The sequence below is a fragment of the Aethalodelphis obliquidens genome, unplaced genomic scaffold (genome assembly GCF_003676395.1).
Source record: "Aethalodelphis obliquidens isolate GAN/ISIS:26980383/991018 unplaced genomic scaffold, ASM367639v1 scaffold89, whole genome shotgun sequence".
NCBI lineage: Eukaryota > Metazoa > Chordata > Mammalia > Artiodactyla > Delphinidae > Aethalodelphis > Aethalodelphis obliquidens.
This window is the reverse complement of record NW_020838033.1, coordinates 4525057-4549977: the sequence shown is the minus strand read 5'-3', so window position 1 is coordinate 4549977 and position 24921 is coordinate 4525057. Positions and strand designations below refer to the sequence as shown.

At 57.6% G+C, this 24921-nt stretch overlaps 2 protein-coding genes across 2 annotated transcripts in view; one reads left to right on the top strand and one right to left on the bottom strand.

Annotated features, from left to right (window-relative positions):
- The first annotated feature begins 337 nt into the window (after positions 1 to 337).
- NR1D1 (nuclear receptor subfamily 1 group D member 1) lies at positions 338 to 8381 on the top strand. The gene is made up of 8 exons (XM_027094500.1): positions 338 to 1194; positions 3915 to 4247; positions 4543 to 4631; positions 4729 to 4873; positions 5220 to 5863; positions 6155 to 6340; positions 7032 to 7242; positions 7895 to 8381. The coding sequence occupies exons 1-8, from the start codon at positions 1164 to 1166 to the stop codon at positions 8092 to 8094; spliced, it is 1839 nt and encodes a 612-aa protein (XP_026950301.1). The 5' UTR covers positions 338 to 1163; the 3' UTR covers positions 8095 to 8381.
- Positions 8382 to 8548: 167 nt separating this feature from the next.
- THRA (thyroid hormone receptor alpha) overlaps positions 8549 to 24921 on the bottom strand; it is a 23619-nt gene continuing 7246 nt past the window's right edge. Inside the window, exons 2-9 of the mRNA XM_027094501.1 lie at positions 21005 to 21352; positions 18113 to 18180; positions 17463 to 17563; positions 15390 to 15537; positions 14588 to 14793; positions 13436 to 13582; positions 12590 to 12848; positions 8549 to 11994 (exon numbers count right to left, since the gene is read on the bottom strand). Coding sequence (XP_026950302.1) covers positions 11744 to 11994; positions 12590 to 12848; positions 13436 to 13582; positions 14588 to 14793; positions 15390 to 15537; positions 17463 to 17563; positions 18113 to 18180; positions 21005 to 21057 — 1233 coding nt within the window. The 5' untranslated portion in view covers positions 21058 to 21352 and the 3' untranslated portion in view covers positions 8549 to 11743. The remainder of the gene's footprint in view (positions 11995 to 12589; positions 12849 to 13435; positions 13583 to 14587; positions 14794 to 15389; positions 15538 to 17462; positions 17564 to 18112; positions 18181 to 21004; positions 21353 to 24921) is intronic.

Genomic DNA, 24921 nt, shown 5'->3' with positions numbered 1-24921 from the left:
CCCCCCCCCCCCCCCCCCGCCATGGCAACTCGTTTCCCTAGGGGAGTAGAATGGAACAGGGGCCACATTTCCTTTCCATCTCAGGACTTGGCTCTGCAGCAGAAGTTCAGCTTAAGCTCCTGACCGAGGGGATATTCCTACTTGTCATCTCTCTCGTGTCACCAGTAACCTCAAGGCGAAGTCAGTCCTGCAATCACGTGAAGCCCTCACGTTTGCAAGGTTTGCAGAAAGGGGTTGTTAGCTTTGATCTCCCAGGGAGCGGCCAAGCTTGCCAGCCGCTCCCCAGGAATTCACATGCCTCTGCCATACAGGCTTTCCAAACACGCCACCCTGACTCTCAGCGCACTCCACCCCACAAGGCTCTCAGCTCCTCCCCGGTTCCAGCAGGAGCTTTTGCGAGGCAGAAACGGGGAAATATACGCAGTCCGCCCACTTTGCCAATGGACTACATATCCCGACAGCCTTGGCTTTACGCAGGCGCACGGAACTCAACGTGCCTGCTGCTGGAAAAGTGTGTCACTGGGGCACGAGGCGCTCCCTGGGATCACATGGTACCTGCTCCAGTGCCGCGTGCGGCCCGGGAACCCTGGGTTGCTGGCGCCTGCGCAGAGCCCTCTGTCCCAGAGAAAAAGGCTGGGGCAAAAGGCCGTTGAGATTGGCAGAGTGAAATACTGCTGCCGAGGGAACGTAGCAGGGCACACGTCTCGCTTCTTTGCGCCTGGGTGCCCCGTTTCTCCCATCACGTACTTACTTCCTGACTGCAACCTCTCTCCCTCTGGGACTTTTGCACCGGGAGCTCCAGATTCCCTACCCTGCAGCGCTGCGGAGCCTTCAGGCAGTGGCACCCCGGGCACTGCAGAGACCCGACCCTCCTTGCTACCTTCTAGCCAGAACTACTGCAGGCTGATTCCCTCCGCCCCCTTCCCCCACACTCTCTTGCTTTTCCCATGCAAAGCCGACCTCCGTTGCCTCAGCGTCCTACCCTTCTGCAGGGCTGCAGTCGGCCACCCCAAGACCTTGCTGCAGGGTGCCTAGGATCCTTATCGTGAGCCGCGGGGTCCACTCCCCGTCCTCGGTCAGTTCCCAGGGGGCGACAGCGGCAATTGTAATCTCCAGTTTGTGTCAAGGTCCAGTTTGAATGACCGCTGTCAGCTGGTGAAGACATGACGACCCTGGACTCCAACAACAACACAGGTACTAAGATTCCTTTGCTACCATCATTCTTTCTCTGTCACTGTCACCTCTCCTCCATCTACGCCTTTGTAAGGAACTTTGTAAGGGACTGGAGACTCCCTCGGCCTGGGGATTTGCTAGCGTGATGGGGGCCGTAGGCTGGGATTTCCAGAGTGGGTTGTTCGGCCTGGGAATGCGCCCGGAGGCGCCCCACCATCACCCCTCAGAGCCCCTCTCTTTAGCCTGAAGGACTCGGATCGCGGGGAAGGAGGAAATGGAGAGCGGGTACGTGTGGTGAGATGAACAGTTTACAAGAACTGGGAGTTTTGGAGCAGTGCCCCGAAACGCCCCCATCTGTCCACCCCCTGCAGCTGTGGCATGCCTGGACTTCTCGGAAGGAGGACCCCCTCCTTCCAATCTTCCTCTTCCCTTAGTTCCTGCAGGCTCGAGGGAACTCGAGAAGCAGTGGGGCGACCTGGGTTCCAGGCAGGAGGGGCTGGGGGGATGGGTCGGATCTCACTGGTGAATCCTCAGTAGGGAGCGGCACTTGAGGAGCCCCACGAGTGGTGCTCTGCCCCAGGAAGGACACCCAGAGCGCCCCGGCAGCCCGGAGCGCTCACATGGCTGCGGAGCCGGGCCCACGTGCTGCGTTTGTTTTCATTCTGCAGAAGCCGTCGCCGCCACCCCATTGGTGGTTGCCTCCCGGCCCCATTACATAATGAGCTCCGCCCCCCGTTGCCCCGGCAACGCGTGTACCCTTCTCTCCTCCCCTTAGTAGTCCTGACCCAGCTGGCGTGAGGGACCCAGCCCTAGACTGGGACCCCGGACGCCGAGGAGGGGCGGGGCGGGGGGCGGGGCTGCTGCTCCCGATTGACGGGAAGCGGAGAGGGCGGAACCTCGGGTTCTGGGGTTCCTCGTTGGGGAGCCACGTGCAAGAGGCACACGTGGAGCCGGGACGTGAGGCCGGCTGAGGGCCCGGCTCCCGCCCCGCCCCGCTGAGATCTGGGTGAAGCTGGGCTGACTCACCGCCCCCGCCTGCCTCCTTTTCCTGTCCGCCTGCCCGGCCCTCTCCTCCTTCCCCATAACCGATGCAGAGTAAGACAGAGCCATCCCTGACCTCTCGTGGCCTCATGTTTACACTCCTCAAGGGGACCTCACATCTAGCCACCCTTCTCCTCACTCTTTTCCTCTTCATTCTCTTTGCACCTACCTCACCGTACTGCCTTTAGACTCAGCTTCTCCACATTACAAATTCTTTCTGTTCCCCAAGCATCTCGTTTCTTAGTCCTGCAAACACTGTCTTACGCCTACTCCCAGCAAACAAGAAGCAGTTTGTCTCCTAAGGGCTTCCCGCAGAACAACTACATCCCAGAAACATAGCTGAAAGGATATTAAGTCTCTTTCATCTTTTTTTTTTTTTCCCCACAGAAAGGAAAACTGGGACCCAGAGAAGGGAGTTGATTTCCTCTGGGTCACAAATCAAGTTGGTGGTGATAGATCCAGATCTAAAACTAGACTCTTTTGAGTGTGCCCCACACTTCCAGGTGGAAGTCTCTTCGGATGAGTCTTACTTCTCTTTGGGGGATGGCTGAACTGGGTCAGGTTCATTTACCACCAAATAAATATCCCATTCCCCCACCTCAGCCCTGAAACTGTAGGAGCCGATCTATTGTGCAATTATTTTACAGGGAACTCGGTTCACCCTGACCAACCTTGAGCTATTTTAGGGTTGCTCTGCCCAGCTTAGTGTGTGTCAGTGGGTGAGCAAGACATGTGCCTCTGTAGACACGGTGGCATGCCCTGTGTCAGCTCACACGTGTCCTGGGATCCTCCCTCCTCCCACCCCATCCATGGCAGGCCATGCGAGGTACTTGGCAAAGGTGTGGCAGGCAGGTCACCTTCTTCTCCTGCTAATGCAATGGGAACACAGCCACCTGGTTGGCAATATAACTAGAGGGCCAAAGTCCTTGAATGGCCAGAGAGCCAAGGTCATTGTCACCAGGCAGAGAGATCTAGAAGGGGGAATTCCAAAGCCTGAGGCTGGACAGTTTGTCCTTCACTTCCAACTGCTGCAACTCATACTGTTAAGCCCTTCCCTGGGTTCAGGGATAGAGTCCACTCTGACTCTTGATCTTGGAGGCCAGGGGAACAGTACCTTTGGAGAATACGTCTTCCAGTTTTGAGGGAATGTGATTGTTTTGCTCTTGTAAGACCCCCACTCTCCTCACTGTTGGCTAGCTGCCCCTCCATGGTCTCATCACTGGAATGGTCTTGGCATTAAAATCAGCAGCTGGTTTTTGTTCTTCTTTTTTGAAGCCTGGGCATTATGAATGGTTTTCAGCTGCTCATCCTATCCCGAGGTCAGCTGCTGACAATTAAGTCATTAGCTGCGGTTGATATTCTAAAGGAAGGCATCTAGGGCGGGGGTGGGGGGGTTGGTACATATGTGAGATACTCGCAGAGCATCACAGAGGTCATGCCTCTAGAGAGGTACCTCGCACGCCAGGCAGAAGCTGAGTGTACCTGCCAAGAGTTGCGGTGGTTGGTTGGCCGTGTCTGGTATGTGTTGGGGAGTTGCTTATTGTGGCTCTTCTGGGGACTCCAGGATTAGGTGTTTCACATGGTTAACTTCTGAGTATCCAACAGTGTTTTGGGAGGCAGGTGAGAGATGGGCAGAGTGGTGACCTAGGACCAAAGATATATGGCGGTTGACACGCCTTTCCCTTGGGTTCTCCTGCCAGGTGGCGTCATCACCTATATCGGCTCCAGCGGCTCCTCCCCAAACCGCACCAGCCCCGAGTCCCTCTACAGTGACAGCTCGAATGGCAGCTTCCAGTCCCTGACCCAAGGCTGTCCCACCTACTTCCCACCATCACCCACTGGCTCCCTCACCCAGGACCCAGCTCGCTCCTTTGGGAGCACTCCACCCAGCTTGGGTGACGATGGTTCCCCTTCTTCATCTTCCTCGTTGTCGTCATCCTCCTTCTATAACGGGAGCCCCCCCAGGGGTCTACAAGTGGCCCTGGAAGACAGCAACCGAGTGTCCCCCAGCAAGAGCACCAGCAACATCACCAGTGAGTAAATTTCCAGCCGATCTGGGGGGAAGGGAAGGTGTCCAGGCTGAGGTGGGGAGTTGACATTCATGTGACACAGTTATTCCCAGGACCTACGCTGGCCTCAGGGATTTCTCCTAGAGTTGCACCAACTGCTGTCAGCCCTGTCTGCTCATTCGGGTGCCCCCTAGATACTGAAGCTCCTCCTCAGTTTCCCACCCCACCCCCCCCGCCCAATCTCCAGCTCAGAAAACCTCCAGCTCTCTGACCACTCAGAAACCTGCCCTGTTCACCCACTGCCCCTCTCTTCCCGCAGAGCTGAATGGCATGGTGCTACTGTGTAAGGTGTGTGGGGACGTGGCCTCGGGCTTCCACTATGGCGTGCATGCCTGTGAGGGCTGCAAGGTGAGGCAGGGTGGGGGTAAGGGCAGGTGACCCTCTCCCACAGGACACATAGGCCCGGCCTAGACGGAGATGCTCACTAGCTGCCCCGGCTCCACAGGGCTTTTTCCGTCGGAGCATCCAACAGAACATCCAGTACAAAAGGTGTCTGAAAAACGAGAACTGCTCCATCGTCCGCATCAATCGTAACCGCTGCCAGCAGTGTCGCTTCAAGAAGTGTCTCTCTGTGGGCATGTCTCGAGATGGTGAGGCAGCACCGTGCCCACGAGCCTCCCCTCCCCCTCCCCCGTTCTTCCACTCGGAAGTTTCTGAATTAATCCCTGCCTTACAAAGGCCCAATACTAGGCATCTCATTTGCATAGGGGATGCCCACATTTCATCGGGTCTCAGGTAAACACACACATCTTTCCCATTAGTCTCTCTGGTCACCTCTTACCGTAATGCCTACTTGGAAAACCCCCTCGATGGGTGTGGCCTTGTGGGTTTTATGTGGAACCCCAAGCTCTAAGGGGCTTGCCCTTTCAGGAGGAAGGAAGAGAAGCGTGTGAGTGTGTATTAGAACTTCCTGACACTGCTCTCATCCTGTCACAGCTGTGCGTTTTGGGCGCATCCCCAAACGAGAGAAGCAGCGGATGCTGGCTGAGATGCAGAGTGCCATGAACCTGGCCAACAACCAGCTAAGCAGCCAGTGCCCGCTGGAGACCCCGCCCACCCAGCACCCCACCCCAAGCCCCATGGGCCCCTCCCCACCCCCAGCCCCTGCCCCCTCACCCTTGGTGGGCTTCTCCCAGTTCCCACAGCAGCTGACGCCTCCCCGATCCCCAAGTCCTGAGCCCACAGTGGAGGATGTAATATCCCAGGTAGCCCGGGCCCACCGAGAGATCTTCACCTACGCCCATGACAAGCTGGGCACCTCACCTGGCAACTTAAATGCCAACCATGCCTCGGGCAACCCTCCAGCCACCACCCCACATCACTGGGAAAGTCAGGGCTGCCCGCCTGCCCCCAATGACAACAACATCGTGGCCGCCCAGCGTCATAATGAGGCCCTGAACAGTTTACGCCAGGCTCCCTCCTCTTACCCTCCCACCTGGCCCCCTGGCCCTGCCCATCACAGCTGCCACCAGCCAAACAGCCATGGGCACCATCTATGCCCCACCCACGTGTACCCAGCCCCAGAAGGCGAAGCACCTGCCGACAGTCTGCAGCAGGGCAACTCCAAGAACGTTCTGCTGGTGAGGGCACTGGGGGTGAAGTGGGCAGGGGACTGGGGAGACTGGATTTAGCACAGGGCCGCTGGGTGTGCCTGAAGGCTAGGTGCAGGGAGGATGCTCAGCCCTGCAGGAAGGGCTCTGCCTGGGAATCCCTGATCTCCACCTGGCACCCGATTGCTACTTTACCTGAAAGACCCATCCTCCAACGCCACAACTCTAACCCAAGCAGAGTCGGGGGCCCAGCACTGCTGGGGAAGCCTATCTGAGGCAGCCTGACTGATACTCCCCTCCCCAAATTCTCTCCTCTTCCAGGCATGTCCCATGAACATGTACCCGCACGGACGCAGTGGGCGAACTGTGCAGGAGATCTGGGAGGATTTCTCCATGAGCTTCACGCCCGCTGTGAGGGAGGTGGTCGAGTTTGCCAAGCACATCCCTGGCTTCCGTGACCTTTCTCAGCACGACCAGGTCACCCTGCTTAAGGCTGGCACCTTTGAGGTGAGTGACCCTTTGTGCTCCCTGCTCTTGACCTTGGGAAGGATCCAGCAGAAAGGGTGTCTGGGGTGGGCAGGGGCTCTGAAACCTTACTCTTGACGGATGAAGGAAGGGGCAGAATCCCTCCCAGTCCTGCCTATGGATGGCTGGGACTTCTGTCATCTCAGCTGGGGTCTAATTACATCCTATTACCCTAAAATAACACTTTAGGGTACAGCGCTATTCCCGTTCTAGACATGAGCACATTCACTTTGGTGAAGTGCCTTGCCCAAGGTCACAGGGAGCGACAAGGTTGAGACCCAGATTCAGGCTGGATTCCAAAGCCAGTGGGATGTTCCCCATCCACCTGGCACCGCACCCCCCTCATTGCTTACTCAGAAACTAGCCCCAGTCTTGACTGAGAAATCTAAGGCAGAACCAGTAACCCTTTCACAAAACTTTAGGGGAGGGCTTCCCTGGTGGCGCAGTGGTTGAGAGTCTGCCTGCCGATGCAGGGGACACGGGTTCGTGCCCCGGTCCGGGAAGATCCCACATGCTGCGGAGCGGCTGGGCCCGTGAGCCACGGCCGCTGAGCCTGCGCGTCCGGAGAGACCCGCGTACCGCAAAAAACAAAAAAGAAAAAAAAAAAAAAACTTTAGGGGCAACTTGGCGATTGCTCCTCCCACTCCACCCAGGATGACTGTCCCCGCTTTAGGTGCTGATGGTACGCTTTGCATCGCTGTTCAACGTGAAGGACCAGACAGTGATGTTTCTGAGCCGCACCACCTACAGCCTGCAGGAGCTCGGCGCTATGGGCATGGGAGACCTGCTCAACGCCATGTTCGATTTCAGCGAGAAGCTCAACTCCCTGGCGCTTACCGAGGAGGAGCTGGGCCTCTTCACCGCGGTGGTGCTCGTCTCTGCAGGTAGGTCAGGCTCCCGCCTGAGCCTGACCCCGGGAGGAGGCGGACGCAGTTCGATTCAACACACCTTTTATGGAGTACCTACTCTAGGCCAGGCCCTGCACCCGGGCACTGGGGATACAGACATGATTCAGACACAGTCTAGCTCAGGAGACAGACTCATGCCCGACTAATTATAAAACAGTGAGATAAGTGTCACAGTAGAAGCATGAACCAAGGGCTTTGGAAACACACACAACTATTTCTGCCTGGGGAGCTGGGGAAGGAGGTGACACTTGAGTGGGGCCTCAAAGGACAAGTAAAGATACTGCCAGGCAGAGAGAGGGGGAAGGGCATCCCAGGCAGAGGGAACTACAGAACAAAAAGCAAGGGAGCCTGGGCGTGTGTGGCCTGTTCAGGGAAGGAGAGCGGCCTGGTGGGGTGGGAGGGGGCCAGCCCTGCTGAGCCTGGGCTCCCAGGTCGCAGGCACCTCCTGCTCTTGGGTCAGAGGCCTAGGAGAGGGAGTCATGTTCCCCCTCCTCCTCCTTCCCCATCGGCCCTCTGAGGGGCTTCGGGGAGAGGCTGCATGGCCGCCGCCGCGTCCTCGCAGGCCTCCGGGTCCTCCTCGTCAGAGGAGCTCAGGGAGCCTGCCTCACTGCCGTCGTCTTCCCCACAGACCGCTCGGGCATGGAGAATTCCGCTTCGGTGGAGCAGCTCCAGGAGACGCTGCTGCGGGCTCTTCGGGCTCTGGTGCTGAAGAACCGGCCCTCGGAGACTTCCCGCTTCACCAAGCTGCTGCTCAAGCTGCCGGACCTGCGGACCCTGAACAACATGCATTCCGAGAAGCTGCTGTCCTTCCGGGTGGACGCCCAGTGACCCGCCCGGCCGGCCTTCTGCCGCTGCCCCCTTGTACAGAATCGAACTCTGCACTTCTCTCTCCTTTACGAGACGAAAAGGAAAAGCAAACCAGAATCTTATTTATATTGTTATAAAATATTCCAAGATGAGCCTCTGGCCCCCCGAGCCTTCTTGTAATACCTGCCTCCCTCCCCCATCACTGAACCTCCCCTGCCTCCCCTATTTAAACCACTCTCTCCCCCCTCTTACTCTCTAGCCCCCCGATTTGTTCTATTCCTGTCTCAAATCCAGTAGTTCACAGCTGAGCTGGCTTCTGTGGTGTGTGCTCGTTCTGGGGGGCGGGGCGGAAACGTGGCCAAGGCTGGGGGCACACCTCTCCACCTGGTCAGTTTGTGGGGTGGGTCCTCTGGCCAGCAGATGGGAGGATACAGGGAAACAGCACACAAGTCTAAGGGGGGGGTGCCCAAGGGGATTATTTTCATCATATATTTATTACATAAATATATAGTAAAATAGACGAGCAACAATTACCATAAAAATATCTTTCTTTAAAATCCTGACCCAGAACACAACGGGGTGAAAAATCGCACAAAACAGACATACTGATTGTCAACGTGGGGCAGGAGTAGGAGCCCCCAAGTCACCCCTACTGGCCCCACCCCTCCCTGGGGAAGGGACCTACCTCCTTCCCTGTTTCTGGCCACAGCCCCCCTCCCCCCACCCCAGCACCAGCTTCTCATACATTCAGTAGCGCCTGCAAGGAAGTGTCCCCCTCCTCCCACCCAGGAGTTCCCAGGGCAGGAATTACTGTCCCCCTTATGGACGGTGTCTGTGTCACACGCCCTGCCCTCTCCCAGCCCTGTAGACCCGCCACCAGGGGAAGGGGTAGGGGCTCCTCCACCCCCACCCTCCCCAAGTCTGAGCAGGGAGGAGGCTGGATGAGGTATGTGTGTTATGAGTGATGGGAGGGGGAATACTGAGATGGAGAGGCGGGTGGTGGGGGTGGGGTAGTGGTCATGGCTCTGGCACCCCCTTGTCCTGGCCTGGCACCCTCCTCCCACCAACACTGCACCTGCTGCCCCACTCTGCCTGCCCTAGTGCCCCGGGCCAATACTGGGGGAGGCATGCTAAGCACCCACGTCAAGGCCATCCCCCTCATTAGCACCAATGGCCCCCAGGAGAGGGCCCTGTCCCTCACTTCCAAAGCAGGGACTGGGACAGCTGCCTCTCTAGAGCAGGTGCGTGGCGCTCCTGAGTCCCCCCGGCTCCTCCCCCACCACGTGTACTTGCTCACACATTCACACAGAGAAACGCACACATACACCCCACGTCACTGAGAGTGGGGGGAGGGGTCGGGGGTTACGGGGAGGAGTGGGGGATCACAGCTCATATGATTGGGGAGGGGGAGGGGGAGGGGGATTCCCAAGTGCCTGTAAGAGGCCAGGCCTCTTGAAGGCCTTTTCTCCACCATGGCATGGCTGAGAATGGGAACGGAGGGGTGGACGTGGGGATGGAGGGATAGAGAGACTGCAGACAGGTCAGGAATTCCACTGGGCCCCCAGGGGGTGGGAGGAGGGTACAAGAGGGCTTATCCATGGGACTGGAGTAATACAGGAATCAGTACCCCAGGAGAGCGAGAGGGTAGAGACGGACAAGGACAGCACGGGCAGCCCACGAACCCAAGGGGGGCTGGGCAGGCACATGCACAGGTGATAGCAGATGCTCTTCTAGGCCCTCCAGCCCTGTCGGAACACCTGAACAGTGGGGGAAGGACATGCCCTGATGGGCAGCATAGCATTGCCTTCCCGTGTGTGTGTGTGTGTGTGTGTGTGTGTGTGTGTGTGTGTGCGCGCGCGTGTGTGTGTGAAGGGGGCTGTGGCAGGCTGAGGGTCAGGGTGGGGTGGCAGGTTCCCCCCTGCTTAAGACATTTTTGCCCCAATAGTGCAAAGCGCAGGAAGCCCTGGCACCCCTCCCCCCGCCCCCTGCCCCATTCCCCATGGCTTCCGGGGGCATCTGTGTCCACCCATCCATCCCTGCCGACATGCAGCCCTGAGCCCAGGGCCCTCTGGTCTGCTCCGTCCCTCCCCCACCCTCCCCTCCCCCCACCCTCAGAGGGCTACCTCCTCCCTCCCTCTCTCGCCTGCGGAGTGGGCGATAGCCAAAGGGAGGAGGAGGGCAGCTCACCCAAGTGCAGACCAACAGAGCACTCCTCACCAGGAGGGTGGGAGGTGGCTCAAGCCAAAGTCCCTGAATTAGAGAAAAGAAGAGGGGAAAGGGGTTCCGGGGGCACAGGGGCGGCTGGCCTAAAGAGCTTCAAAGAAAAGAGGAGGAGCACCAACCACCCCCTCCCCCGGGGCTTCGACTAAGTGCCACTTATCTAAGCACCCCCATTCCGGTGCCTGCCTGCCCGGAGTCTGGGATAGTGCATCGAGTGGGAGTGGAAAGGAGGAGGGCAGGGGTTAGAGAGAGCCCAGCAGACAGATGGAAACAGGGGCCGAGGGGGGTGGAGGCTCTCGGAGAAGCTCACGCACAACCCCCCCCCCCCCAGGGCAGCAGCATCTGGATCGTAGCTAATACTGCAGGATGTGAGGAGGGCGGGACCTTGAGCCACAGTTTTTCCTGTGTGGGTGCCACGATGCGGAAGGAGCTGGTGGGGGACACAGGGAGAGGCCCCTGGGGCTGGGCACTTGAAAGGGGAGCTGTGCGGGCAGCAGGGCAGGCTGGTGAGGGGCCAGTTGGCATCCAGCGTGAGAGGTAGATGGAACTCAGCGGGCACGAGTGGCAGAGAGCAGAGGGAGTACTGGCGCGGGGGTGCCAAAGGGGCACAGAGGAGGGGCAAGGCAAGGGGGGGTGGCCAGGACCCTGTTGTATTAACTCACAGCTCTGATCGGCAGCCCTACCCCTGGGGACCTGGTGCGGGGGGCAGTTCTCTCTGATGTGGGGGGAGGAGGGGCAGCTCTCAAAGTGCTTGGGGGTGGGGGGGTCCTCCCCTCTGGCCAGCCTCAGTTAATAACTTAATATCATCTCTCTATCAATCGCTCGCTCTCTCTTTTTTCTCTTTTTTTCTTCTGTCTAGTACTTCTTCATTTATCTTGTCTCCGTGCCTGGTTTCCAAAGTGCAGTTAGAATGACTGTAATTTTTAACCTCCAGGGGAGGGGCCAAGCCAAGCCTTTCTTTGCACCCAGGCATCTGGGGAAGCAGAGAGGCCCTTAGCCTGGAGGGGGAACCTAGGCCAAGAGACTGGGCGGGGGGCTCTCTCTTGCATGTGTGCAGGGGGTGAGTTGAGGGCATCTTCCCCCATCCCTCCATCCCCTACGGTCAAGATGGCTTGTCCCCTCTTAGCTCTCCCTCCCTTCTCCTACCTTCTCGGAGGACGGGGTCCTGGGAACTGCAGGACACGGTCCCCCCCCCCCCCCCCCCCCCCCCCCACCTCCCACACTGTCCTTTTCATAGCAAGTTCATTTGTTTGCCCTGCCCCAGGGCTGGAGGTTCTGAGGAGGGACGGGGCAATGCGGGGTGTGTGTGTGTGTGTGTGGGGAGCTGAATCTATCCGAGGACGAGAGGGAGGAGAGAAGAGGTGTGGGGGTCTCCCTCAGCCCCCAGCTCTGCCCCTTCTCTCCAGGCTCCTCCCCACCAGCTCCGCACACCCTCTGGCCGCCTGAGGCTTTAGACTTCCTGATCCTCAAAGACCTCGAGGAAGAGTGGGGGGAAGAGTTCGGTGGGGCACTCGACTTTCATGTGGAGGAAGCGGCTGGCGTGGCAGGCCCCGATCATGCGGAGGTCAGTCACCTTCATCAGCAGCTTGGGCCAGAAATGCGGAATGTTGTGTTTGCGGTGGTTGACGTAGTGCTCGAACGCCAGCAGGTACGCCTCCTGACTCTTCTCGATCTTGTCCACACACAGCAGGCCCGAGCGGTCTGCGGGGAAGGAGGGGCAGGCGGGTGAGTGGGCGGAGGGGGGCAGAGGCGGAGAGGCTGGGGGAGAGGGAAGAAAAACACGTTCTGGGCAAGTGTAGGGGCAACCGCAGGGCAGAGGGAGGGGACCGGGGGGTGGAGGGGCAGGTAAAGAGGACAGAGGGCAAGAGGTAGGCCTGGAAAGAGAGGAGACCTGGAGACAGGGCAGGACTAGCGGACAGAGAGATGGGGTGGGGAGAGCAATACAGAGGGAGTTAGGGGCAAGAAAGGGGGACTGAGGACAGAGGAGGGATGGGGGAGAGAAGGTGAATGGGAACAGAGTAGGGGATGGGGAACAAAGGGGTCTGGGAGAGACAGAGAGCAGGTGGGGGCAGAGAGAACAAATGAAGCCAGGATAGGAGGAGAGGAGGGACTGGGAGGTAAGAGATGGGCCTGGATATCAGAACAGTGTGGGGGTGGGTGAAAGAGCAGGGGACAGAGAGGTAGCTTTGTGGAGCAGAGAGACCACGGGGTTAAAGAAGGAGCGTGACAGGCCCAGGGCCCAGCCAAACTCTGGGCCCCTGGACGCTCCTGAGCCCTCCCAGCCAGGCCTCGGTACCTGTTGACATTAGCAGCACAGCCTGCAGCAGAGCCACTTCCGTGTCATCCAAGTTAAAGGCAGAGAGTGACTTGCCCAGTTCAAAGATGGCATCGGAGACGACACCCAGGCCGCCATTCTTGAGCTGCTCCCGCTTGACAGCCATCTCCCCGCTCAGTGTCAGGGTGTCGCTCTCGGGGTCATAGCGGACAGCCGCCCGCAGGGACATAATCTCCATGCAGCACCCCTTCAGGAGGATGATCTGGTCTTCGCAAGGCAGCTGCAGAACCACAGGGACACTCAGCAGGCCCCTCCCCGTAAGCATCGCCTGCGGGGGCCCCCTGGGAGCCGCAAGGCCACCACGGGCCAGGAACGTGTGCTCTGAACAGCTCCCTTGCAATGAGCGATGGATCTGCCCTGTTTCATTAACTCTCCCAACCGTGCCTCTGAGTTAGGTCCCGTCAGTACCTCCATGCCCACCGCAGATGAGCAAAGGGAGGTATAGGGAGTTAGGCCACGTGGCCAAGGTCACAAGCCAGTAGGGCAGCCTGTTCCCAGAGTCAGTGCTCTTTAAAGTAAGGAGAACTTCCAGAGTCAGGATGGCTGCGTAGACTTCAGGGGAGACAGGAAGGGACGGGCTGGGGAGGCTGGGCCGTGGAGCCTGCTGGTTCTTTAGGGATCAGCTCACCCTGTGCGTGTATGTGTGTGCATGTGTGCGTGCGTGTGTGTTGGCTGTGTTGACCTACAGGAATTGCTCCCCATCCAGAGAGCTTCAGATGAGCACGAGCTGGGACTGGGTGATCTGGGGAGCAGCCCGAGGTCTCCCTCCAGCGTGGCACCGTGTCTCTCCTCCCGTCTGCCACTCACCTCAGAGAACATGGGCAGTTTTTTGGCAAAGTCCACCACGCGGGTGATGGCCGGGGTGATGATCTTGGTAAACTCGCTGAAGGCCTCAAGGTCCACCTTGTCTCCGTCCGGCATGGAGACGATGGGTGACTGGCCAATGTCATCCGGCTAGAGGGAGAGATGGGGGTCAGCTGGGGCTGCAGACCCCTTTCAACCTCTCACAGAGGCTCCCTGCCCACCAGGGGGAGCTCCAAGGCAGCTTGGGGAGGCGGGGCCACCAGCACCTGGGGACAGCTGTGTCCCAACCCAGGTCTAAGGCTTCTCCCATCTTGGGGCAGAGAATACACCAGCATCAGAGCTCCAAGTTGGCTAATAATCACAAGGATCGTAACAGCAGTAGAGGTAATGTCATAACAATAGAAGCTAGATTTACCGAATATTTAACATGTAACTAGGCATGAAGCCATGTGTTTTACACATACTATCTCATTTAATCCTCACCACGACTTATCACCATTAGTTGATGTTATACTTATCATCATTTCACAGATGAGGAAACTGAGACAGACTGCAGCTAAGTAATAAGCCCAAGGTCATGGGGCTAGTAAGTGGTAGAACCAGGATTTGAACCCGGGCAGTCTGATCCCCGACAAGTTACGCACACACGCGCTTGGGATCAGAGTCAGTGCTCCTAACAGCGTACTGTTCCACACGCGGACACACTCCACCAGGAGTTTTCTGCCTTCCCCACCATACACAACCAACTACCCGTCTCCTCCCAAGCTGGCCGATTTCCTGGCACTCAGTTTTGCCGGGGCCTAAAACAATGCCCAGCAACCAAGAGGTCCCCCAAAATACTGTTACATGACTGTGTCCTCACCCTTCCTCCCAGTCACTGTGGGCGGGAAAAAGGGAGCTCACCTCCGTTCACTGGAAATTCGATGAGGAGGGCAAGGCCCTGCCCTCATGGAGCTCCCAGTCAGATGGAAAAGGCAGGACCCTGATAGCAGCGACACACACACAGGTGTACGAATCAGCACTGTCAAGTCGTGGAGACTATCAGCCTTGGGTCAGACTAAACTAAGAAGGCTTTCCAGAGGAGGCAAAACTCTGAGTTCACTCTCCTCTCCTGGCTACCTGGCTGCCGCTCCCCCGTGCTCCCTCTCTCCTTACCAGGAATTTCCGCCTCTGTTTCCAATGGCTGCCCTGGGCATTTGTGCTGCGATGGGCCTCCGTGGCAACGTGGATCAGGTCCCACTCTTCGGGAGTGGGCTCTGGTCGCTGCTGCAGTGATCGGATCATCTCCTCCTTCCGCCGCCGCTCCCGGTTCTGCTCAATCAGCTTGCGTTTGGCCACCCGCTTCGAATCATCTAGAACCACTGTCAACAACAGACAGATACGATGCCCTTTGCATGGCACACTCCGTAACCCACTCAGAAACTATGAGAGGCTACGTGACTTCCCAAATCACCTAGCAGTCGGGTGGCAAAACCTGGATGCTGAATGATCACTGAGACCACATCAACTCCAATTTGGGCGGACCCAGAGGAAGACCATGTTCTGATCTAAAGGGTTATGGTGACAGTAGTTCACCATTGGACTGTACCATCCAATCCCTAGCTAATGAAAAATGCCCTCTCTCACCCAGAAGTGGGGTGCCTTCTCTAGTAGTCAGAGACACTGTGCTCTTGGGGGGGGGGTACTCAGGACTTATTTCTACCCAACAACTCTAAGGCCCTGGAGTGGTGAAAGGCAGGCAGGCACTGGGGCCCATGCCCAGAGCCCAGAGAGGGATCCTGTTTCCTTTTCTTCAGGGATGAGGGCAGCAGGGACCAAGATTCTGAACATTCATTCTGCCACCAGCCTGACCCAGACTGTCCCTCTGCTCTGTGGGTACCTGGAAGGGAGCTGCCGTGTCTGAACGCACCCCCCCCCCCACAGCTGCCTGGCCCGCTTCCCCCACCCATCCCCTTACAGTCCATGGCCATGCCCACAGCGATGCACTTCTTGAAGCGGCACAGCTGGCACTGATTGCGGGTGATCTTGTCAATGACACAACAGCTGTCATATTTGCACGAGTAGGTGGGGTGGAGGTTCTTCTGGATTGTGCGGCGAAAGAAGCCCTGGAGTTGGGGGAGGGCAGGGAGACGGAGCATGTTGTGATCACAACCCTCCCTTCCTGAATCAACCGTGCAGTTCTCTGGGGTTGGCGGGGGCGGGGGGCGGCGGGCTGGGGAACTAGTAAGGGAACCTGGCATCCTCTCGACACAGCAAGCCCAGCATCACTGGGCTCTGCCAGGACTTAGAAATACACATCCTCAGCCCCCCAGCTGCCTAGGGGCCGGGGTACATGGGTAGTGGTGGTGGCAGAGTTAAGGATGGTGACCGCAGTTAGGAGATTTGAGCCTGGGATGGTGTGAGGTGCTCAGAGGCCTGAAGGAATAGCCGCTTTGGATATCCATTAATACCTGATTTTCCATCTTGTTAAACGACTCTAAAAACAACACTGGCCCCAAAACCATTCTCATACATGCTGCCTGTTGCCCATGCAGGTGGAATTCATGAAATGGGGGGCGGGGGGTCAAAAAGTTAAGAAAAGGCATCGGGTATGAACTCTACTAGCATGAAGAGAATATTTTCAATTTTATATACAGAGTTTAGTCTTTGCTTTAAAGGAAAAACCTCAAGACTCAAGATGGCAGTGATAATATGAAGAGCTAACGTCTGCTGCATACGTACTATGTGTCGGGCACTTATAAGCCTTTTCTTCCCTGTATCATCACATTTAACGCTCACGTCAACCCCGTGAGGTAGGAACTGTTATTATCTCCATTTTGCCGACTAAGAAACTGCAGCTTGGAGAGATTAAGCACTTTGCTCAAAGTCATATGGCTAAATGGGCAGCAGACACTCAGAACTGGACCTGAGGTATAAGACACAAGGTCTGAGCTCTCAGATTTTGGGGTGCAACTAAAATCACCTTGGGTAGCCATCAAAAATACAGACTCTTGGGCCTCACGCTAGACCTACAACATCAGGCTCTCTAGGAGTGGGAAGGCATCTCTGTCCTTTCCGGATGCCCCGCTGGGACTCAGATGTCCTTGAGGGTGAGGTTCCTGGCTCTATATTGCACTGCTGGCATTGCTTGCAGGAACACTGCTAGGGGACTCCATATCCCTGGTGGTCTTGGTCTGATTGACAAACACCAGGAAAGAGAGCAACTTGAAGCCTTGACACATTCTTAAAGCTTTCTGTTTCTTGAAAGGTCTTACATTGTCAGGAAGTGATGGTCCTGGGAAAACCATGTAGGCTGAAATGTCCAAAGTGAGATCTAATGAAGCCTCTTCAAGCCAGAGACCCGCTCTGCCCAGGGAGACTCTGCCATCCTCTTCTCTGGCCTCCGCCATGCCCCCCAGCACTGGTTCTCACCCTTTCAGGTGCAGTGGAAGCAATCCAAGGCAGATTCCACCACAAAACATTCTGCTTGAGTAGGGTTGGGATGAGGCCTTGGGATCTGCACTTAACAAGTACTGCAGGTGGTCCAGGAACTACGTTTTGAGAAACACTGATGCTGTTTAACTGATGTCAGTCTTTCTCTGGTAGGCTGTGAGCAACGTGAGGGAGGCACATATACTGCACATCTCACGCTTAATACACTGAATGGATGGATGAAAGCAGACATGTATTGAGTGCTTCTTTTGTACTTGGCGCTGTTTTAAGTACTCTATGTGCATTATCTCATTTTATTCTTCTAGCAACTCTATGAAGTAGGTAGTATGTTTATCCCCATTTTATAGATGAAGAAACTGAGGCTCAGAGAGATTAGGCATCTTACCTATGAGTGGCAGAGCAGGGATTATGAATGAACAAATGAATGAATGAATGAATAAGAGAAGAGAAATGAGGATATAACAGGTGCGCTTTAGCTTACATGTTTATAGAGCTGTCTGTTGTGCCGGGTGCTGAGGGACTTAAAGGGAATGTGATGGCAGGGGGGGAGGGTGGCGCTCAGGTGGTGGGGGAGGGGCAGGAGCTGGCTGGTCCATACCTTGCAGCCCTCACAAGTGATGCAGCGGTAGTGATAACCGGTTGCCTTGTCCCCACACACGACACACTGCTCGTCTTTGTCCAGGTAACTAGGGATATACCCTGGGAGGGAGGAAGGGAGGCAGGCAGGCAGGCATGGCTTGGGTCCCCAGCAGAGAGGCTCCTATACTTTTTCCATCCCCCAGCTTTTCCTTCCTGGCCCATCCCCTAGCCCAACCTCCCTGAAGGGTTCTCTGTCTCCAGGTATAATCCTGGAGACACATCAGAGGTCACCTTGTCCATCCCCTTCCCTAAGAATATGGAGAATCCAGTTCTTCTGACTGCCCCATTCAGGGCTTTTCTCTTGCTGCATGCCAGGGGCAGGGGATATGGGAGAAGGAGAAGCAAATGTCAGAGCAGCTCATCTTGGGGACCTCGGGCAAGGGAGTTATGGGGGAAGGGAAGAGGCCCTTCCTGACCTAATCCATCCTCAAAGGCTGGAGCGTGCCCCACATCAACCCTCTCACCCCAGACAAGTCCATCCCACGCTCTCCAGGAGGCTCTCCCCGTGGGACATAGGAACTGCTGGTATAGGCCCAGGCCCTGGAATTGTCCCGGCCTGGTTCTGTCGGGTTGAGGGTGGGAAGGAAGGCCACACGCAGCCAGGCTCACCTGACATGCTGGTTTTCAGGGAACATTGGCCGTTCTTTCTTTTTCGCTTTCCATCTGGTGACCTGGCACTGGATGGGGGCAAAGTGGGCCGAATCAGAGAGCAGTCCTTGGGCAGCCCCCCTTCTCATTCCATAGGCTGAAGTCATCCCCCACGCCTGACTCCCTCCTTCTTGTGTCCTCATCCTACCTCCCACCCCCAGGTCAACTGACAAAACTGAGAAGGGTCCAGCTATCTGGAAGCTTTGGGGAGAGAGATAAAGGGCTTGGCTGGGGCACAAGCATGTTCTAGGGCCCCAACATACACACACACACACACACACACACACACACACACAAGCACGCCCATAATCTATAAGATAGCCACATATTTAAGCCTTCAGTACATGACACATATGCAGAAAGAATCTTCAGGACATGCTTAAAGCTATATAACCTTTAGAATACACACAAATGTGTGCAACATGAGACCAGCACACATGAACAACTATGCTGCCTTCAGTACAAACCCAGGCACGGTAAACAAGCAGCAGGTTCTACCATCTATATCTATGCAACTTTCAAGGCTTTCTCAAATGTGTTATATGACCTCTAGGATATGCCCACATGTTACACAACCCTCTAGACGGGCACCTAATAATACCATGCCCCTCCCCCCAGTGAACATGTGACTTGATTTCCAGGTCATGCACACACGCTAAATAACCACAGCGGGGCTTCCCTGGTGGCGCAGTGGTTAGGAGTCTGCCTGCCAATGCAGGGGACACGGGTTCGAGCCCTGGTCCGGGAAGATCCCATACGCCGTGAAGCAACTAAGCCCGTGCACCACAACTACTGAGCCTGCGCTCTAGAGCCCGCGAGCCACAACTACGGAAGCCCGCGTGTCTGCCACAGCTACTGAGCCCACATGCCGCAACTACTGAGCCCGCGTGCTACAACTACTGAAGCCCGCGCGCCTAGAGCCCGTGCTCTGCAACAAGAGAAGCCACTGCAATGAGAAGTCCACGCACCGCGACGAACAGTAGCCCCCGCTCGCCACCACTAGAGAAAGCCCGCGTGCAGCAACGAAGACCCAACACCAGCCAAAAATTAAAATAAAAGTAAATTAAATAACCACAGTGGACCACTAGAACCTAGACCCAAGAATAGGAGAAAAGGATGGGACTCCCAGAGCTGCCCAGTCCATGGCCGCCCTTTAACAGAGCAGCAAACCTAGGCCCCACTTGTGCCTGGTGACACTGTGGCTGGAGTCAGAGCCAGGACAAGGACGCTGGGCCCCTCCAAGTAAGGTATTAGCAACCCTCAGCCACTGCACACATATGTTGCCAGCCTCTCCACATACATGTTACATAACCTCGGCACACACAGGTTACATAAGCTTTCTACATGCATGCACGGATTGTATAACCTCCCATACCCACCCTGTGTGTGGCATGTTGCAGGGTCCTCCGCCCTCTCTCCACCCGCCTGGGGCCTGATGCTGCTCCCAACACACTGACACAGTGACCTTGGCCAGGGTCACAGCCACAGACCACTCTGTGTTCCACACGCCCTGGGGATTACCCCTGTCTGATGTCTACAACAGTTCGAGGGTCGGATCTCCCTCCTGCCTCTGGAGGGGTGGGTGTGGGGGGAACTCCCCGGCCACCTAGGCCCCAGTCGAGCTGGCAGTCTTCAGCAATTAACTAGACTCACAGCCTCTGGGTGCAGTCCCAGGGACAGCCACAAGGTGGCGCAGGGACATGGGGGAGGGGAGGCAGACAGGGGAGGGGCTGCAGTCCTGGGGGACCAGGAACTGGCATTCCCGCCTTTCTCAGAGTTAGCAGCAGACTTTCCCAGATCCACAGAAGTCTGGGCAGGGAGGTACAGAGGCTGTAAGTGAGAGCTACGCAATGACAGGCTAAATCTTTTTCAGAGCCCCCTGGGGTGGGGATTGGGTTGGGGGGATACCCCCATTGCCCTACCCAGCTGCCAGCCCCATCCACTTCCTCTACCCCTCCAGGGACCCAGTCTTGGGCCCCAGGGCTTTGCTGGGCCAGGCCTCCGGCCTCCTGGCTCAGGATCTGGTCTCCTAGGCAACAGCCACACTACTCCCCAGAGCACCCCCTCCCCCACCCTCTCCCTGGCCATAGGCACAGGCTGTACCCAGCTCCCAGGGCACCACGCCAACTGAGACTGAGCTCTGTGCCACTTGGAGCTGATGGGAGAGGCAGAGACCCTCTGGGCTCCTGAAGCACAATGCAGATAGTAGGTAACCCATCCCTAGTTGCGTGTGCAGGGCTGATGCCTCCTCCACGTGGGAGCAAAACCTTCATAGCTGGCATTCACTTTCACTTCCTGGGAGGAGCCCCATGGCAATGCCCGCCCTTGCCCATGAACAAGGAAGAGCTTGTGAGGCTCCCAATAGGTTCCAAATATAAGCGTGAGCTGTGACCAACAGCTACTGGTGCATGTGCCCTGAAATGTCATGTCACATGCACCATGGCTTCTGGACAACACGCTGGTGGTCAGAAGTGAACAACCTGGTAGGGAGAGGAGGGAAATGGCAAGGCTTGGATTCCACATGCTCAGGTGAGGGTGGCTGAGGGGACACTGGGGGGCACTTGAGACTCCCAGCACTGTCAAGGGAGGGGCCACGTGCCTGCTGCCTGTAATTACTCTGCTCTGAATCACCTCCCCCTTTCAAAGTGGGCATCTTTCCATTGAGGTGCCTAATTCCCTGCCGCATGGGAACATGACCTCATCTCCTGGGCAAAGGTAGGCAGCAGGCTTGTTGGCCTCATGCCCATCCCCCCAGAGGTGCTTAAAAGGCCCAAGCTCCACTCTCTCGGGCCCAGCCAGGTGACCCTTCCTGTTGCCTAGGAGTTGGCACGACCTAGTTGCCAGACCCATTACCTGTTCTCCTCTGGGTCTGACCCACACTCCACCTTGCTTGGCTTCTGTTCCATTCACTTTAATTCCATCCAGGATGCCCTCCAGCACGCCAAGAGACTGGGGTGGGCACACTGGCCCCCCCGGCACGCCCACAGGCCGCCCACCCCCCGCCACCCAGGCCCTAGGGCCCAGCACCCATGGTGCCTGCCTCAGCACTTGGCCTTTCACACCATGCCCTGCGCCCCAAGGGGGGCGGGCGGTGAGAGGGGCCAGGGAGTGGCAGATAGTGGGGTTGTGGGGGAAGCCGGGTCTGTGGGGGGGTCCTGGGCTGGGGGAGTAGCTTCGGAATCTTGTCCTGTCCGGAGGTCCCTGCAGAGAGAGGAAAGAGGCAGGGATAAGGCGGCGCCATGGTGGGGCTGGGTGAATAGGATTCCTTTGGTGCCAACATTTGGGGGCTCGTAACGAGATGGTGGTAGTCATGGAGGGCAGGCACCAGGACAACCCTTCAGATTAACAGACAGCAGGCAAGACTGGAGAGCCACATCCTGCTCCCCAGACATGGAAAGGGATGGAGGGAAAGAATGAGGTCACCCATGTACCTCGTCTCAGTCCTCACATTCCAAGTGCCTGGCCCTTAATAGGCGTCTATTAAACATCAGCTATTGTTACCACCCCCCAGTTTCCCTAAAACTCATCAGTATTACAGGGCAAGAGGCCACCAGAGATGGGCAGCTTCAGCCCAGGCATGGGGGGTACTGGTGAAGGAAGTGTGGCTTGTGGGGGCAGCATGCAGGGATCCTGAATGCCCACGTGGGTGCCTTCACGGAGAGGGGCATTGCAAATAGTAGGGAGACGACCCCCCCGGCTGCTGGCTCAGTTACGACTCCCCAGTCCCGGCCCCCCAGGGAGCTTCCCATACAAGGTCCCGAATCACACTTCCCAGTCTGAGGACCAGACTTCCCAGTCGGTTTAGCTGAGCTGCCACCCACCAGGATGGCAAGAGGAGGGGAAAGGAAACTAACCCGCGTTAATGGAATAGAGAATATAGGCCCTCTGGTATCAGAGCTGCACAGGTGAGGAAACAAAGCCTCAGAAAGCCCGACCATTCACTCGAGTTGGCACAGCTAGTGAGCAGCCTGCCTCCGATGCTTGCCTTGTCCTGCTACCTGGGGTCCAGGGCAGTGCCAACCTGGGCCAACCATTCCCCCCATGCTGCTCCGCTGACCCCAGCCTGCAGGCCCGAGGCTCCGTGTCTGCACACACAAGGCAGGTGTGGGCACGTGAGAGGGGACAAAGGTGCAGCTCTCCGCACACAGCCTCCATCGAGTGGCTGCTGCACCAGAGTCGTTGCCCCTGGGCCCCCCCGGCCCCACCCCTAGGAACTGATAAGGAGCCAGGGTGGGAGGGGCAAGGAGAGATAAGTCAGGCCATTGGGCAGGGTAGGACCGGGCTGGACCATGGGACAGGGCCTCTGCACTCAGACAAGTCCCCATCCTGGGGAGCAGGGCAGTAGTACAGAAGGGTGGCCTACTCTGCTTTCGATGCCCCCGCAGACCAGAACTGGGCACTGGGGGCTGGACAGGAGACATGGGGTGGAGGGGTGCGAGCAGGGAGCCTTAGCCCAGGGAGCCGTCAAGAAAGTAGGTCAAGTTTTTCTTGGCTTGCGGAGAAATTCCTGTTATAAATTTATAATGGCGTAGCCAGCCCTAAGGGGTGGAGATGGGGGGAGAAGGAGTGGGTGGGGATGCCCAGAGCCTGGGCATAGGGGCCTGCTGCTCTCAGCCAGAGCAGTGAGGGGCTGGGGGCCGAGGCAGGCGTGGGCCTTGGGCTGGACAATAGAGGGCTATTTTCTGTCGCCTCTGTTTCCACTTCTATCTGTGCCCAGTGAAGCTTCCTTTGGTCTGTCTGTCTGCATCTGAATGTCTCTCTCTCTCTCTCTCTGGGTCTGGGTGTCTCCCTGTCTCCCCCACCCCCCAAGACTGTGCCTCGGTGCTTGGCACACCCTGGCTGCGGTGCTGCCCCCGCCCGTCTCCTGCCCACCTGGCATACTGCCACCACTTGTTTACAGAAGCTGGAAAAATCCACTCGCCAGCCTGAGGCCCGAGTGCCCCCGGGGAGGGGAGGAGGCAGGCACAGGAGTGGGCATGCTGAGAGAGGGGCAGCCGCGCGAGCAGGCAGCCGCGCGAGCAGGAGGCAGGTGAAGGGAACCGGGGTGTGTGGGAATGGGTATCAGCGGCTACGGGCCAGACCAGGCAGGGAGCACCGGCGGCAGCACATGGCATGGGCAGCTCCTGCCCCAGGCCACAGCTCTGGAAGACCCCTCCCCCTGACTTCTGCTACCGCCAGTTGCTACAGGGCACACCTGGGGCAGTGCCAACCTAAGCCACCATGTTTTTTTTCCCTTCCCCCGACCCAGCCTGGCCTTAACTCCAAATGTGGCTGGGCACTGCCAAGGGCTTGCACGTGCCTGCTGCAGGGGGTGGAGGGAGGAGGCCCCCACTCTGCCTCACCTCTATGCTGAGCCGAACGGTGCCTGATGCCACCCAGGCTCCACTGAGCCCCTGGTAGTGGGCAGGGAAGCAAGGTCCTGCCCTCACTGCTTAGGGCACCCTTGCCTGGCACCTAGCAGGAGGCTGGAACCCCTGGGGAGTCCTTGTCATCTCTCTGGGGACATACCTGGGCCTCTGAGGCGACAGGGCAGGCAGAGGGCCCAGCATGCGGGGAGGCACATAGCACATGTGCCTGTGTTAGCTGTGGGCAGTGGGGCAGGGGGGCGGGGCAGAGATACCCATGCTGAAGGGCAGCCTCTCTCCCCTCCTCCTGGAGTCCTCCTCAATTCCCCCAGTGCCAGCCTGGCACATCCCCTGCAGAGGAAGACGATCAGCATCCCCCCAAGAGGCAGAGGGCTGGAGCTATGGGGCTCTGAGACTAGGCCGGACAGCCGGCAGGCAAGGCCCACCTGTTGGCTGGCCTGGCCACCCACTCCCTCTTTGTCAGATAAGAGATGCCTGGTGGCAGTGTGGGCAAGGTGCCCGCGGAGGGGGAAGCATTTCATTAAGCTTAAGTGCTTCTGCAATGGGGGGACTGAGACAAGAGGCCAATGCGGCATCCATGGGCACCATGCCATGTTCCTGCTGCTGGACTGTCCCACTCCGCAGTCCTGTGGACCCAAGGGACTCCCCGGAAGGACTCCTAGGGCTGCCAGAGGGGACTCTCTGCCCCAGAATCCAGCCCCCAATTCTGTACCCACCACTCTCCTGAGTGTCTGCTCTTGGCTTTGGCCCCACCTGTCAGGGCCCGTGAACTTTGTCCTTAATGCTCTACGGAAAGCCCAGCCCTCCTCCTTGCCAACCACAGAGGGAAAGACTCACATAGAGAGAGGGGGGCTGAGAAAATGGGAGAAAGAGAAGAAGCAGAGAGGTGAAAGGGACGATGGGGGAAGAGGGGGAGAAGGATGAGGAGAGGCAAGAACAAAGAGATGGGCAGGGGTGGGGGCAGAGGCAGGGATGACAATGAAGCCAAGGGAGAGGAAGAAAGGCAGCAAGGAGATGGGAGTGGAGAGAGAAGGGTGAGGGAGAAAAGAGGACAGAGAAGGGAAGGGGAGACAAAGGCAGAAAGGTAACAAAGAAAGATGGGTGGGGGGTGCTTCATGGAGGCTGGGGGGAGGGGAGAAGAGAAATGGTTTCCACGGTGACAGCTGGTTCTTGGTGGCCTGGCATGTGGGCTATTAATAGTGCTGTGGGGAGATTCACACCTCCCTCTCCCCTTCCCCTTTGCCTGCTGCTAGGGTGGGGGGAGGTACTTCTCCCCCACTCCCAATTATCTGGCACTGACGCCCTGACTCCACACCATGGGGGCCAAGAAGGGTGGCCAGGTGGCCACTGTAGCCCAAACACACACACACACACACACACACACACACACACACACACACACAC

Bases quoted from the DNA above. Each gene is read 5' to 3' on its own strand.
- NR1D1 (XM_027094500.1), top strand. From the start codon at position 1,164: ATGACGACCCTGGACTCCAACAACAACACAG. The intron at 1,195-3,914 runs GTACTAAGATTC...TTCTCCTGCCAG, and splicing joins GGACTCCAACAACAACACAG to GTGGCGTCATCACCTATATC. The intron at 4,248-4,542 runs GTGAGTAAATTT...CTCTTCCCGCAG, and splicing joins GAGCACCAGCAACATCACCA to AGCTGAATGGCATGGTGCTA.